The sequence below is a fragment of the Alternaria conjuncta genome (assembly GCF_024043145.1).
Source record: "Alternaria conjuncta strain BMP 0040 chromosome Unknown scaffold_4, whole genome shotgun sequence".
NCBI lineage: Eukaryota > Fungi > Ascomycota > Dothideomycetes > Pleosporales > Pleosporaceae > Alternaria > Alternaria conjuncta.
In genome coordinates this window covers 27,099-41,090 of record NW_026250093.1, presented here as the reverse complement: position 1 = coordinate 41,090, position 13,992 = coordinate 27,099, and the positions used below count along the sequence as shown (strand labels likewise).

Here is a 13,992-nt window from a genome sequence, read left to right as displayed (position 1 = left end):
CGTTTCTCGTAAGTAATCCGAGCTGCAGTCTCAATCCTCTTCTCAGCTGGAGGTCCTTGTATCCTTCAAAGAATACAGCTGTCGATCATAAGGCCGTGCGAAAGAGCGCGTTGAAGCTACGGGTAAGGCTGAGGCGACGTTAGCCGTTCCCACCAGTTCGTGCCAGCGTTGACACATCGACCGATGGCATTCTATCGTCGATGGGCATTTCAATAGTCCCATCCTTCGGTGATGTTCCGCCTAACTCTTACCAGGCTCCACTCTTGCACATGAGCGTGCCGTGACAGCCTTGTGATGTCACAAGAAATCATGAACGTCAATAAAAGTGCCACTTTGAACGGCGCTTGCTTCGAAAATTACACCAACTTCACACTGAATCAAACACCTGCAACCAGTTTCTCTTCTTTAGATTCTCTTTACTGATCCAGAGATACCCACAAACAACCACACAACATGTCGTCCAACAAGGGACAATTCGAGCAGGGTAAGCACCCATGATAGCGTCCGAATACTTTTCTTGTACTGACTTGGTATCACAGGCTTCCAGCCCGATGTTCAGCACCAACAGGCCCCCGGTCTCGAGTCCAAGTTGGACCCCCTGCCCAAGGTCGACGAGCTCCCAACACCAGAGGGAGGTGCTGAGAAGTACAAGGCGGCCGGCAAGCTCAAGGGCAAGCGCGCCATTATCACCGGTGGAGACTCCGGCATTGGCCGCTCAATCGCCGTTCTCTTCGCCATGGAGGGAGCCGACAGCTTCATCGCCTACCTCCCCGAGGAAGAGAAGGACGCACAAGACACCAAGAAGATGGTAGAGGAGAAGGGACAGAAGTGCTACACTCTGGCCGTCAACCTGAAGGAGAGGGCAAACTGCCAGAAGGTCATCGATGAGGCTGTTAAGCAAATGGGTGGCATTGATATCCTTGTCAACAACCACGCTTACCAGATGATGATCAACGACATCCACGACCTTTCTGAGTACGTATCACTTCTTCTTGCTGAGGTCGCATACTAACAGTATACAGGGAACAATGGCTCCACACCTTCGACACAAACATCCACCCCTTCTTCTACCTCTCCAAGTACGCCCTTCCCCACATGAAGCGCGGCGCAACCATCATCAACAACGCCTCCATCAACGCCTACGTCGGCCGCCCCGACCTCCTCGACTACACCTCCACCAAGGGCGCCATCGTCGCTTTCACCCGCGGTCTCTCAAACCAGTATGTCGGACGGGGTATCCGCGTCAACGCCGTTGCACCTGGTCCCGTCTGGACTCCTCTCATTCCTGCTACTATGAACGACGAGGCTATCAAGCAGTTCACTGCGCCGATTGGCAGGCCGTCGCAGCCTAGCGAGATTGCTACTTGCTTTGTCTTCTTGGCTAGCAATGATAGCAGCTCGATTAGTGGGCAGACTATCCACGCCAACGGTGGTACTATCGTCAACGGTTAAGCATATGTCACTGTTACAGTGTCCGTCACCTTGACGCGGATGATGCATTTTACGAGTTTACGAGCATGTAATATAGTCAAATAAATGAATCATAATGCAATTGACCCTATTTCGCACATTGTGATACATGAGAACGCCGCCTAATGCCTTCCCATTCTGACTTCACTCATGCTACTTCGGAGGTTATTTATACCCATTGCTCAACTCACTTCCGTCCGAAGGAAAATAGAGTCATTGCAATCATCGTATTGAAACATCCACTATGGTATCTGGCCCTGCACAAACTCATCGCATCGCATTACAATCCCATATCAAACCACACCCTCAAGGATGATTGGCAGCCCCATCCTGCCTCGGAGTAGGCCCCTCCTTCATCTTCTTCATAATATTACTCAGTTTCCCACCTCCGCCACTCCTCCCCTCAATCTGCGATCCAGACACCGGCGGCCCTTGATACGCCGTCTTGCCCGGTACCGCGGATGGCCCTGCACCCGCCTGAGAAGGGGGCGGTGCAGCTCCAATCGTAGGTCCTTGTGGCTGCGGGTGCGACACCGATGTATGATTCCCCATGTGTGATTGTTGCTGCTGCTGCTGCTGTTGTTGGGCAGCGTATTGGCGAGCGCGTGCGGCTTCGATTTCCGATCGGCCTTTGTCGATGACGGCTTGGTTTTTGGCGTGCGCGGCGGGGTTGCGGCGGTCGAATGTGTCGTTGAAGGTTCCGCGGAGGGTTTCTCCTGCGCCCTGTAGAATAGATCAGTATGTGTACGCATAAAGAGTGGTAGTATGTGTGGTGCTTACGTGGATACCCGCTGCTGCCGCTTTGAGGTTCGCCATCGTGCTCTGCTTGTTCAGATCGTGGCCAGCGCGGTATGGAACCGGGCGGTCTGAATCATTGACGTTGTTGGTGTTGATGCCAGACTGTAGGCTAGGGGGTATGCTAGATGGTTGTTGGTTCGGAATGGGCGGCATGCCGGACTGCTGCTGTTGGTATGCAGGCATTTGAGGGATGCTCGATCGCCGTGGTGGTTGCTGCTGTCCTGGAACTGGAGGTACGGGTGGAATTCCATCCTGGTGTTGCTGAGAGTCCATCCGCTGGTGGTCTGGATGGATGCCATTCCCAGGCACCTGGCGTGGAACTCCTTGAGGCGGTGCTCTCGCAGGGTAGGAGAAGTTCGCACGGTTCGGGCTGCTGGGAGTGACTGGGCTGACAACTTCCTCCATCGGGTTCGGCCTCTGAACTCCAGGCGATACCGAGTCCAGTTCTACTCTATGCCGTATGTTGTTCTTCGCTGGTATGGGTGGAGACGAAGGGCAGTCGGTGTTGGAGACTTGTGGAGATAGTCTGTTGCCTGGTTGGTTGTTGCTCATAGGCACCGGCGGAGTGATGTTTTGAGGTATAGCAGACTGCGCTGAAAGACCGGGGCCTTGATGGTAGTGGTTGTCCGGCTGAGGAGGAGCCGGCTGTGGTGGGCTGGGCCCAGAAGTGTGTACGCTTTGCTCAGACGGAGCAACGCTGTCGCGGGGCTGCTCTACAGTGGTGGAGCCACCCGGACCGGTTGTAGTGGTCGTCGTCGTTGTGGTGGTCGTTGTGACGGTGACGATGTTCCCCGAACCGGCATCGCGATATGTCTCTCTGCCCACATCTTCGTGGCTTGAACGACTTTGAAGTGTCTGTTGCGTTTGCGTGGGAGGCGCAAGGGTATTCTGGTGTTGCCCGTTTGGTGGTGTAGTGTGAGTGGGAGGTGCTTGGTTGTTCGCAGGTGGATGGTTGTACTGTTCGCCGGAGATGGGACGAGCTTGGTTCTTGAAGCTCGGATCTGCGCTGCTGCGCTCGCTACTGTAATACGCCGAGTCGGCATCCCTGCGCGCCTTTTCCTTTTCTTCCTCTTTATGAGTAGGGTTAAGACTATCTTTCGATGCCTTCTCTTTGGAAGAGAATGGGTTGGACATGCGCCATTTCGACCGCTTTTCCTTCTCAGCCGACGTCATGTTGTCGGAGCCAGACATGGGTTGCGAAGAATTGGCTGCGGGTTGACCACTCAAGCCACCGGTCATCTGCTCAAGCTCCTGTCGTTCGCGACTCTTTCGCTTTTGAAGTTTGGCAGGCTGTCGGAAACCGTCATCCATTGCCAGCAGTACACCCAAATTCGGTTGACAGGTGGGACCCGGTTACGATGCGCACGTGGAGAGCAGGTCTAGGGAACGGTGGTCGAAGCTCTTGACCCTGGAATAAGAAAATACTGTATGTATAACAAACAGTATGTGAGTATGTGCGAGGTGCGTCAATGTCAGTAGCGGGGAAGCCTTTGTATCGAGGACGAAACCCGAAGCAAGGCCTCTCTGCCCGCTGAAGACCCCATGATATCATACCGTGGTTCTGTGGCGCATGAGAAGTGTGGCACCCAATTGGGAGAGCCAGCGGGTGGCGATCAGTGGAAAGACGGCTGACAGGCAGGGATCTTGACGCTCGATGATGCTTGAGGGAACCTTGCGAACGAACTATCCAAGTTTGCGGTCTAAACTATGCTTCGCGCGGTTAGCCCATTCGGAGTCCTATTCGCGTCGTGGGATGTTCGCAGTGTTCTCGAGATGAAGCGCTTAATTGATGACTGCTTGCGGGATGAGATGCAAGGCTGTCTCATCATGGGCCATGGTCGTGTAGCGCAGCCGGGGCGTGCTACCCCGCGCACTCAGCCGCAACTCAGCCCGCTTCGCTCAAGGCATCAACAGACTGAAGCTGCTACAATCACATTGTTGTCACCATGTTCTTGCACATTTCACAACTTTTCTCGAAGCCATCGTCATCTTTCTTCCATTATGCTTAACAACCACATCTTGCCGTAGCTGCACGTAATTCTATCATGGCCGAGGTGGTAGGCCTAGTCGCCAGTGTCGTGCAGCTGGCTGGCGCTGGCTTGAAGCTGTCCCAGACGCTGTACCAGTATGCCGATGGTGTAGCTTCTGCCGATCGCAGAATCAAGAATATCGCGAACGAAGTCAAGCTCACAAGCTTCGTTATCCAAGAGCTGGGGACCATCTTCGAGAGAGACGAGACTGCAAACCTGATTTCAGAAAATGCAGTCAGGACGGCGAACGAGACGATCAAAGAGTGTTTTGCGGTTTTCACGGAACTTGAGCTGAAAATCAACAAGGGCAAGCCAGGGAAGATGGGTCGGCTGATGTTACCCTTCAAAGACAACAAGATCGAACTGCTGCGAAGCCAGATTGATAAGCTCAAGAGTACGCTAGAGCTGTTGATGCAGGTGCTGATACATGCTCATCAAGTTTCATCGGAGAAGTACAATCGCGAGGCTGAAGCGAAGCACCGGGAAGAGATCAAGCAGTTACTCGAGAACAAGAAGCAAGCCACAAAGAAGTACGAGGAGTCGCTGAGAAACTTCAGTATAAGCGATGGCAGCACTGTCGTAGATGAGGGTGATCGATCGCTACAGGATGAGGTCGACGTTGGTTCGCCGTCTAATCTCATCAACGCTGCTTCAGCCATTGGCTCTACCATCAACCCAGATACGCTTGCAACATGCGTGGACCATGTCCGAAGCCTGTTAGCAGACATCGAAACTCTGCAACTTGCCTTGACCAAGCAGGTAGATGGAGACGATCATGCCGATCACCATCAGAAGGCTATCGGATCTTACTTCCTCGCTCGCTCTCATCTCGACAGTGTGCTGCTTGGTAATGCTCAAGCCAAAGTCACCGATACATCAAGTCAACCATGGATCAGCAAGACGAGCACCCATACTAGTGTATCTGCTACGTTGAATGAGACGGCAAAGGATGAAGATGTCAGCAGCTCTTCGAGTAACGAAAGAGCACGAATAGAGTTCGAGATGTGGCGAGTGAGAGAGCGAGTGAAAGAGCGAACAAGAAACCGAGTTTCTACTGAAGTCAACCGGGGGTCGACACCCGCCAGCCGTCATCTTGAGCGGGTAGCAAGAAACCAAAGGGCCAAGGTTGAGCATAGAAGCGGCACACGGGGTTCAGCCCACCGCCCTCCATTGCGCGCGGAAAGCGAAGATATTCCCCTCGCCTTACCCCCTAGTGCAGATTATATGCCGTCTAGTTACCGTGAGGAGTATGCACCTACACTCCGAAGGACCAGCAATCGAACCGACCCAGAAACGGATGGAGCTTCAGATGGTGAACTCGTAACCGAGGTGTCCGATCAAATTGATCGACCTGGAGCAACGCATTCTCAGCTACAGTTGAACAATGAACGCTCCCATGCGGATGATGCTCAGCACCCGCTTCTAAGCCAGGCGAGGCTAGCGAAACTAGAAGCTCGCGCTCGAGATGAGAGGCTTTGGCAAGAAGAACTACGTAGAAGAGAAGGTTCCAGTGCCCCTGAAAGAGTCAAAGCAACCAAAAGGCGCGATTCTCTTCGACCTACACAGACTCAGCTATCACAGCCAGCCCGTGATAGATCGCCTTCGTCGTCGCTCGGATACTTGTCAGAAGAAATTAGAAATGGCTCATGTGCGTCTAGCAGGCGCGTCCAGGAGGCTAAACGAAGTCCTAAGAAAGACAAGGACAAGATCGAACACGATGGACCACCGGCCGTAATGGCCTCGTGCGACGATTCGTCTGAAACGAATGAGCCCAATCAGAGGGAGAAAGCGATAGCAAGAGAGCAAATGCGTAGGAGGAGGAGAAACCACCGTGAACGAAAAGAGCGAGAGGAACAGGAAAAGACACGTAGGGAATGTAAGTATAACCTCAACTTGCAAGCACACAGAAACCAGGAGCTGCACCTTTCGTATCGCATCATTGAAGAAATAGGCCTAACGTTACCATCAGATATCGAAAAGCTGAAGATGCCAGAATTGGCAGAGCAATCTTCCACTCACGCGGGCGAGCCTGCTCCTACTGAAGAGATTCCAGCTGACCCCCAGGACTCCCCTTTTTACTCCAAGGACGGCCGTGTGAAAGCGGCAATAGCTCTTCTTCTCGCCAAGGAAGACCAGCGATTCAGCCTTAACACCTACTGCACTTCCGAAATAGACCCGCCAGAAGACGACCAGGTGAACCAGCAAATGGCTCTTCTTCTCACCAGGGGAGACCCGACACCCGGCCCTGACTCCAACTGCACTTTCAGAATAGACCTGCCAGAAGACAGAGACGCTTGTGACTTTGAACCATCCTCATCGAAGACGAGCATGAAGAAAAAGGATGACAAAACCGAACAGACTAAACCACTGATGTCAGCGAGCAGGCGCCACGGTTCATTTGAAACGCACGTTCGCTCTCATAGTGTGTCTTCGCGAGGATCTGATGTTGACAAGCAACTGGAGAGAGCGAAGGCAAGACATGAAGAAAGAAAGATGGAATATGATCGACGACGAGAGCAAGAGAGACGGAAAGAGTCGAACATGGATTCAACTTCGACTAGTAGTAGTGGCAAAGTACCCCACTGGCAACGCGCGTCGTCGGTGGCGTCGAGGACACGCAAGTCTATTGATAGCAACGAAGACATCCCAGAGACAGCAGGCCCAAGAGGTCGCATCGGCGCAGCTACCAGACAGCATGAACGGTCACGCTCCCGCTCTCGTGTCCTGGTCCGCGTTCGTTCTGGAGTTTGGGAGTTCCAGCACAAGCCAGCAGAAGACGGTAGCGACAAGCAAGGAGAGGGTATGAATTGCGAGTCGGAGTCGAACCGAGATGAGGAGAGGGCAGGAAAGGAGCGAATAGTGACAGCGGCTTTAGAAGGTGTGACGGCCCTACAAAGTGGCCACCGCGAGCTATCGCCTTCCCGCCCCCGTCGTACCCGTCGTCCCCGTCCCCCTCGTTCCGGCTATGCTCAAATCGACCCACGCTATCATAGCGACTCTAGCAGTTATGTTAGTCCCAGCGAAAAGATTGAGCGCGAGCAAGAAGGAGATAGGATCAACCAGCTAGAAGAGGAAACGCGGCGTGACCGGGTGTTGGAGGGAGAGAACAAGGGGGCGGAAAGGGAACGACGAAGGGGACCACTCTATCTTCCACAGGCTATCCCCTGTGCGGTTGACACAAGCAGGAAAGGCGAGCAACGTAAGTGTCATCCGAAGCTTGCAGAAACATTCATTACTCTCCCCAAGAGTTCAATCGCAGTATTACTAATGCCTATACCCCTAGTGAAAGAAACATCACACGCTCGTGAACAGCGATTGTTACAACAGAGACAAGAGAGCTCGGAACAGTACTCTTCCCCAAGTATTCAAGAAGACACTTCAGAAAGTGAAGAAGCCGAGGATTCATGGAGTTACATTGATGAGACGGAAAAGGTGGGCCGGGTGGACGAGGTGGATGAGTTACTGAAGGAATGGACTACTCTGCTTGGATGATGTGTGGTTTTCGACATAGCAATCAACAAGAGTTATATACGTGACTGCAACGTTTCTACGTGCATCAACGACGAAGGTTTCATACATACTTCCCACATCTACAGTAAGCATCAAGTCTGATCCCCGACGATGAAGGCGACCGGGCAGTACGTAGCACAGCGCGCACTACACAGACTGTCTCTCACCACCCACCAGCGTCATGACCATCACTCCGTATCCGCAGTTCATCTAAATGCAAGCCATCCATACTCTCTAAGCCCATCCCTACCCCCTCCGGCCATCGCAACCCCAACCCGACACCCCCCGACATCGCCCTCCGATATCGAACCACACCAAACGCGGTAACCCATCCCTCCTCACACCTCACACTTTTCCGTCCCGTGCCTATCCAACGCCGACATCTTTTCCGCGCATCGGCACCCACGGTGCGACGCGACACTTACGCGCCGGCATCTCATCACGGTTCGCCGTGACAATTTTTCAAGACATGCCCGTACCACCCACCCACCCCCATCCCGGCGCACCCTGACAAAACGCATAACATAACCCTAACCCGCCGCGGGCTTGACTTGATTTACCCTAACCAAAACCAGTAATAAGCTATCGCGCCCAACTCGCATCTGGCGTGTGGGCTTTTTTGCTTCTTCGACGTGGACGAGAGCAGTGGGGTCGGGATCGTGCTTTGCTTTTTTGGCGGGGCAGGGGCGCTTGGAGGGGCGCCACGCGACTGCCGCCTGCTTGAGCCCTGACTAGGAAAGTTTGGGCATTGCTTTTGTTGTGAGTAATTTTCTGGGGGCTTGGTGACGTGATGGCGTGATGAATATTGTGAGTCGTAAATGCTGAAGATTGGGTTAGGATCGTGTCTATTTTGGATAGCTGTGTCTTATTGGGAGTTTCTGCGTGCGGGTTTCTCCGGTGTTCAGTTGCAAAGTGATACGCGTGTGTGAATGACTTGCTTGGTGGTCTGGTTCAAGTAGGAGTGATGCGAAAGAATGTGGTGAAATATTTCATGATTCTATTCATGTAAGGTATCTATATACAAGTGGAAGCTTCCAGCTTCCGAACGCCAAAGACAATGAAGGTATCGTAAGGTATCATATACAAAAGGCAATCCGCTCAGCAGCGAATTGTTCACCACCAGTCACCCTGGTCGTGCATGGCGGCAGCGACCTTGCGGAAACCAGCGACGTTGGCACCACCGACGAGGGATGGGAACTCGCCCTCGGCAGGAGTGAAGTACTCCTTGGCGGTACCCAGGCAGTTCTCGAAGCAGTCCTTCATGATGCCCTTGAGCTTCTCGTCGACCTCCTCGGCGGTCCATGACAGACGCTGGGAGTTCTGGGCCATCTCGAGACCAGAGACGGCGACACCACCGGCGTTGGCAGCCTTTCCGGGGGCGTACCAGATAGCCTCGCCCTTCTTCTCGCGACGGTGAGCCTCGAAGACCTCGATAGCCTCCTGTGTGCAGCCCATGTTGGAACCCTCAGCGATGAACTTGGCACCAGACTCGATGAGAGCCTTGGCCTCGTCCTCGGAGACTTCGTTCTGGGTCGCTGAAGGAAGAGCAACGTCGACCTTCTTGACCTCCTTCCATGGGCGGGCACCCTCAATGTACTTGAAGCTGTGGTTCTCCAGAGCAGTAAGAGCCTTGCGCTCCAACTTGAGGGCGGCGATCTGGTTGATGATCTCGGGGGTGAAACCCTTGTCGTCTTCGGCGATCAAAGCGCCCTTGCTGTCGCTGAGGGAGATGACGGTGCCGCCGAGCTCGATGATCTTGAGCGCAGCGTACTGAGCGACGTTTCCGGAACCAGAGAGGGCGACGCGCTTGCCCTTGAACGACTCCTTTCCGCCTGAGGCGTAGTTGATCATGTGGTCAACGTAGTATACGAGACCGTAGCCGGTGGCCTCGGGACGGATCAAGCTGCCTCCCCATGAGCCACCCTTGCCAGTGAGGACGCCCTCCCAGCGGTTGCGCTCTGCTCGGTATGCGCCGAAGAGGTAACCGATCTCGCGACCACCGACGCCGATGTCGCCCGCAGGTACGTCTGTGTCAGCACCTGTGATTTACGTAAGTGAAATGTTCCTAGTGGAGAACCAAGAAAGCAGCGCGAACGTCGCCGACGGGGCAGTGCCAGACAGACGGGAAGATAAGGTAAGATAGACCCGCCAGATCTCGTTGGTCTGCTGTCGGAAGAGCATGCGAACCCGTCAAGGTGCATGCCCCACTGAGGCTGAAGTGAAGGGACGCGCTAGGGTTAAGACATACCGATGTGCTTGTTGAGCTCCCTCATGAAGGCAACGCAGAACTTGCGGATCTCGTTGTCAGACTTGCCCTTGGGGTCGAAGTCGCATCCTCCCTTACCACCGCCCATGTTGACTATAGTGTATTAGCTTGTTGTTTGTATTCGATCGAGTCTGGTATGACGTACGGCCGGTGAGCGCATTCTTGAAGATCTGCTCGAAACCCAAGAACTTGAGAATGGATAGGTTGACGGTAGGGTGGAAGCGGAGGCCGCCCTTGTAGGGACCGAGGGCGGAGTTGAATTGCACGCGGTATCCCTTCTGGACCTGGCACTCGCCCTTGTCGTTCTCCCAGACAACGCGGAACTGGATGATACGCTCGGGGACGGAGACGACCTCGAGGGCCTTCTTGTATTCGGGGTTCTTGGAGAAGAGGGAGGAGGCCTCGAGGGTGGAGACGAGCTCTGTGAGGTGTTAGATATGTGCAGATGGGGAGGAAGGGTTGAGTTATGGTAATAACTCAACGGTTTAGTGGTGAGGCGCAAACGTACCCTTCCTGGCTTGCTCAAACTCGGGCTCAGACATTGTGATGTTGGGTATCTTGGGGACTGAAAGAAGATGTGAGGTGATGGAAATTGACACAGTCGAAGAGTCACAAGTTGATGGAGAGAAGAGGCAGGAGAGAGTGTCTGGTATATATAATTGCAGTCGGCGCAAGCTAGATAGTTCGCTGGGCCTGCGGTGACGGTGCGCGGAACAAAGTCGCACTCGATTTGAGTACGTCAGAGGCCGGGAGATTGGGGTGCTGGACCCGTCTCAGTGGTCGATGGGGTCTACTGCACGCCATGTTGATGCAAACCATGGTGTGCACTTTTTCTACTGATAAGGATCTGGCCAATGGGCGGGCGAGGACAAGTATCGCGGGGTGGTTGCACGTGAAGTAGCGGGGGCTCCGGCCACTCGAGGCTCGTGGCGGGCGGTAATAGTCGAGAGTCAAACCATGGGAGGCGACGCGATGCCGACGTCGGCGGGCGCGCGACTGAGTCTTGTTACGTTGGGCTTTCGCCTAGTGGCGTGTCAGGGTAAAGAGAACAGGCAGGGAGAGTGGGAGAAGCCGGAATGTGGGCGTGTGCTTGGGCCACGCAACATTGTCTTGGCGAAGCGGCCGCTGGCGACCTCCTGCTGCGGAGATGCCGGACATCCTCACCTTTGTCTGCGACGTCAACCCACAAGCTTAAAACCTAAACGATATAAACATAGCCTGTCTGCGACATTGCACTGCCTCAATCTCTACCGTCGCGTCCTCCGTCATGCGCATATGCGCGCATTGCAGTCATTGAGCTGCAAGATCATAACTTGAGACTCGATGGCGGCGTCACAATATCGACATGGTCATGCATCGGAAATAGGCACAGATGAGCATGCTCCATTTCTACATTTGGTGGCATGTGAAAGAGATCGATTTCCCACCCTCCACGCGCTGACCCCCACGCCCGACATCTCTGCCTCCACACTGAGCACACTCACGGGCAATCGGTAGGGTCCCAATCTGGAGAAAAGTTGCACGTCAGCAAAAGTAGCGGGATGAGAGTGTTGACATGGCTGCGTATGCCAGGCACCCAAAGGAACTCACCGGTCACTAGGTATTCGTCCAACGCATCCATTGCCTCCATGTCGCCATCCTCGATTACGAAGCCTCCAATCTCCGAGTTCTCGACGATTCGCTCCTTCTTCACACTCTTGGGTAGTGGCACATAGCCGTGTTGCAGACTCCAGCGGACCAAGAGCTGGCCCGGAGTGCACGAATATTTCTTGGACAGGGCCACAATCTTCGGATGCGTCATGCGCAAGGCTCGGGCCAGCGGCGCGTATGCCTCTACGACAATGTTGTGCTGCTGGCAAAAGGAAGTAATGTCCTTCCGCCTAGTGTACAAAGTTAGCATAGTTACGCATGCAATGCAGTCCCTTCGGGGAACTCACGTATTGAACGGGTGAACTTCGATCTGGTTAACCGCTGGAGGAATCCGGGGGTTGGAGTCCAGTAGCTCTTGCAACTAGCATATTGTCAGTGATTGACCTCGGCGACGTTGAATGTTCGGTGACGCTCATGACTATACTGAAGAGTCCAATGAGGGCGACTACAACGACTTTCCTGTCCTGGGTGTATGTTCGTTCGCACTAGAGACTGAATACGGGCCTTCCCGAGACAACTAAAGCAAAAAGACGGGAACCAGGGTCTACTTACATGTTTGACACCATAATTGGAGACGCCTCCAATCTTGACTTCGCCGTCGTTGATTGCGTCTTCCACCGCTCGCCAGCTGTCGAGACGCGCCTGCTTGCCGCCATATGGGGAGTGCAACAGAAATAGGTCAATGTAGCCAAGACCCGCCTCCTTGACAGATCTCTTGATGGCTTTGCGGGCCGTTTCGTATGCGGAGTTGGACGCTAGCTTGGAAGTGTAGTGGATATCTTCGCGCCTGAGCGACTCGGTATTGGCATCACTTGCGAGAAAGTCAGAGATGGCTTTGCCAGACTCCTTCTCGTTATGGTACATCTGAGCTGAATCGACTCTGTGCACGCGTCATCCGTCAGCCGTGTGAAAGCTTGGTCTCGTGATGCTACTCACGCTCGATAGCCAGCCTGCCGTGGTGAGCATTGTGTTTACTGATCATCAGGAACGGCAAAAGCATACCTCGAGCGCCCACCGGACGGCTTGATAAGTCTCCTTCCCGGACGTCAGATAGACGCCGAGATGAATCGTTGGCATGGACAGGCCATTGGAAAGCTGCCACTGTCAGACACGGGCGGCGTCTAGTACGGTCTCGTCGACGCACCTTGGTCCGCGACGCCAATGAGAAGGAAGATTGTGCCATGTTCACTGCTGGGGGCTATGTTGTGCATATACGAAAGTAGATGTGCGATGCTGCAAGAGGCAAGCCACGATGGCAGCAGAGTTAAATGGAGTTCCTCGGCGAACTGGTTACATCATGGCCCGTCACGACCGGGGTGTGAACTTTATTGTGGAGGCCTCATCGTGACGACTCTGTCACGACTCTGACATGTCATGGCTGCGCAGCGTCCCTGGTCTGTTGCAGTTGGAGTAAGAATGCGTTGCACGCACAAAAGCAAACCGGGCCATATGCGCCCGCAGGCTACAGGCTTCACCAACCCGTGGACTGCATCGTGCGGACGGTGCCTGCCGATTGGGGCGCCTGCCCCCACCTCCCGAGGTCCTCGACTAGCCCTCGCTGCAGCAGACCCGACCATCCAGTGCCCTGTCGTACAGTGTCTCGTTCGCCACGTAGGACAGCCTCACCGAGGGCGTGCGGGCTTGGATGATCGGCGAGGAACTATTCTTCTTCGGCGGGATGCGCTCGTGAAGTTGGAGGGAACAGGCAGCGCATTGGTGGGCGCCCTGGTATTGTGGCTCTCCGGACACACGAACATCCGTTTTACATGCCATGGCAGTGGATCCCCTACCGCGATTGACGAGATCTATCGCCCGGGCGTTTGGAGGCGCCTGTCACTCTAGTCATTCTAGCCAGACTCAAGCATGACAAAAACAACCCGGCACGCTCAGAAGGGCTCAGTCGCAAAGCCGGCTCGATGCGCCTGCATCTCGGCCGCTCCGTCGGTCTCTGCCACTGTCTTGGGTGACCAAACGGCCATCATCGCGCAGCAGCATGTACAAGGAACCGCAAAAAGGGGGGCAGCGGTCGGCTGAAGCGCACCCAAGCAGCCAACGGCAGCGCAGGTAGCGCAGTCTTGACGACACTTGGTCTACTACAGAGTTTTTGAATAGACCGCCTCGGGAGCCGTCGACCTGGCCGCCGACCCGCGAACTGCGCAGCCACCATCGCCGGCTCCACCAGGCCCTGTGCTGCTGCTCATTGGCCCGACGCGCTGAACTTACTGGTTAATGATCAAGGGAGCCGGAGTGGCTCGACTTGATCATCGC

At 54.4% G+C, this 13,992-nt stretch overlaps 5 protein-coding genes across 5 annotated transcripts; 2 read left to right on the top strand and 3 right to left on the bottom strand.

The window, feature by feature from the left end:
* Positions 1-453: 453 nt before the first annotated feature.
* Positions 454-1,452, top strand: J4E85_002824 (uncharacterized protein; the record flags this gene model as incomplete). The annotated part of the gene is made up of 3 exons (XM_051467097.1): positions 454-484; positions 540-975; positions 1,023-1,452. 3 exons carry the CDS (start codon positions 454-456, stop codon positions 1,450-1,452), a joined length of 897 nt encoding a protein of 298 aa, XP_051328256.1.
* Positions 1,453-1,776: 324 nt separating this feature from the next.
* J4E85_002823 (uncharacterized protein) lies at positions 1,777-3,579 on the bottom strand (the record flags this gene model as incomplete). Its single annotated transcript, XM_051467096.1, has 2 exons — positions 1,777-2,193; positions 2,251-3,579. 2 exons carry the CDS (start codon positions 3,577-3,579, stop codon positions 1,777-1,779), a joined length of 1,746 nt encoding a protein of 581 aa, XP_051328255.1.
* Positions 3,580-4,313: 734 nt separating this feature from the next.
* On the top strand, positions 4,314-7,790 carry J4E85_002822 (uncharacterized protein; the record flags this gene model as incomplete). Its single annotated transcript, XM_051467095.1, has 1 exon — positions 4,314-7,790. One exon carries the CDS (start codon positions 4,314-4,316, stop codon positions 7,788-7,790), a length of 3,477 nt encoding a protein of 1,158 aa, XP_051328254.1.
* A 1,131-nt stretch (positions 7,791-8,921) lies between these two features.
* On the bottom strand, positions 8,922-10,616 carry J4E85_002821 (uncharacterized protein; the record flags this gene model as incomplete). The annotated part of the gene is made up of 4 exons (XM_051467094.1): positions 8,922-9,847; positions 10,057-10,167; positions 10,220-10,495; positions 10,583-10,616. 4 exons carry the CDS (start codon positions 10,614-10,616, stop codon positions 8,922-8,924), a joined length of 1,347 nt encoding a protein of 448 aa, XP_051328253.1.
* Positions 10,617-11,554: 938 nt separating this feature from the next.
* Positions 11,555-12,588, bottom strand: J4E85_002820 (uncharacterized protein; the record flags this gene model as incomplete). Its single annotated transcript, XM_051467093.1, has 4 exons — positions 11,555-11,580; positions 11,665-11,954; positions 12,012-12,085; positions 12,277-12,588. 4 exons carry the CDS (start codon positions 12,586-12,588, stop codon positions 11,555-11,557), a joined length of 702 nt encoding a protein of 233 aa, XP_051328252.1.
* Positions 12,589-13,992: the final 1,404 nt, after the last annotated feature.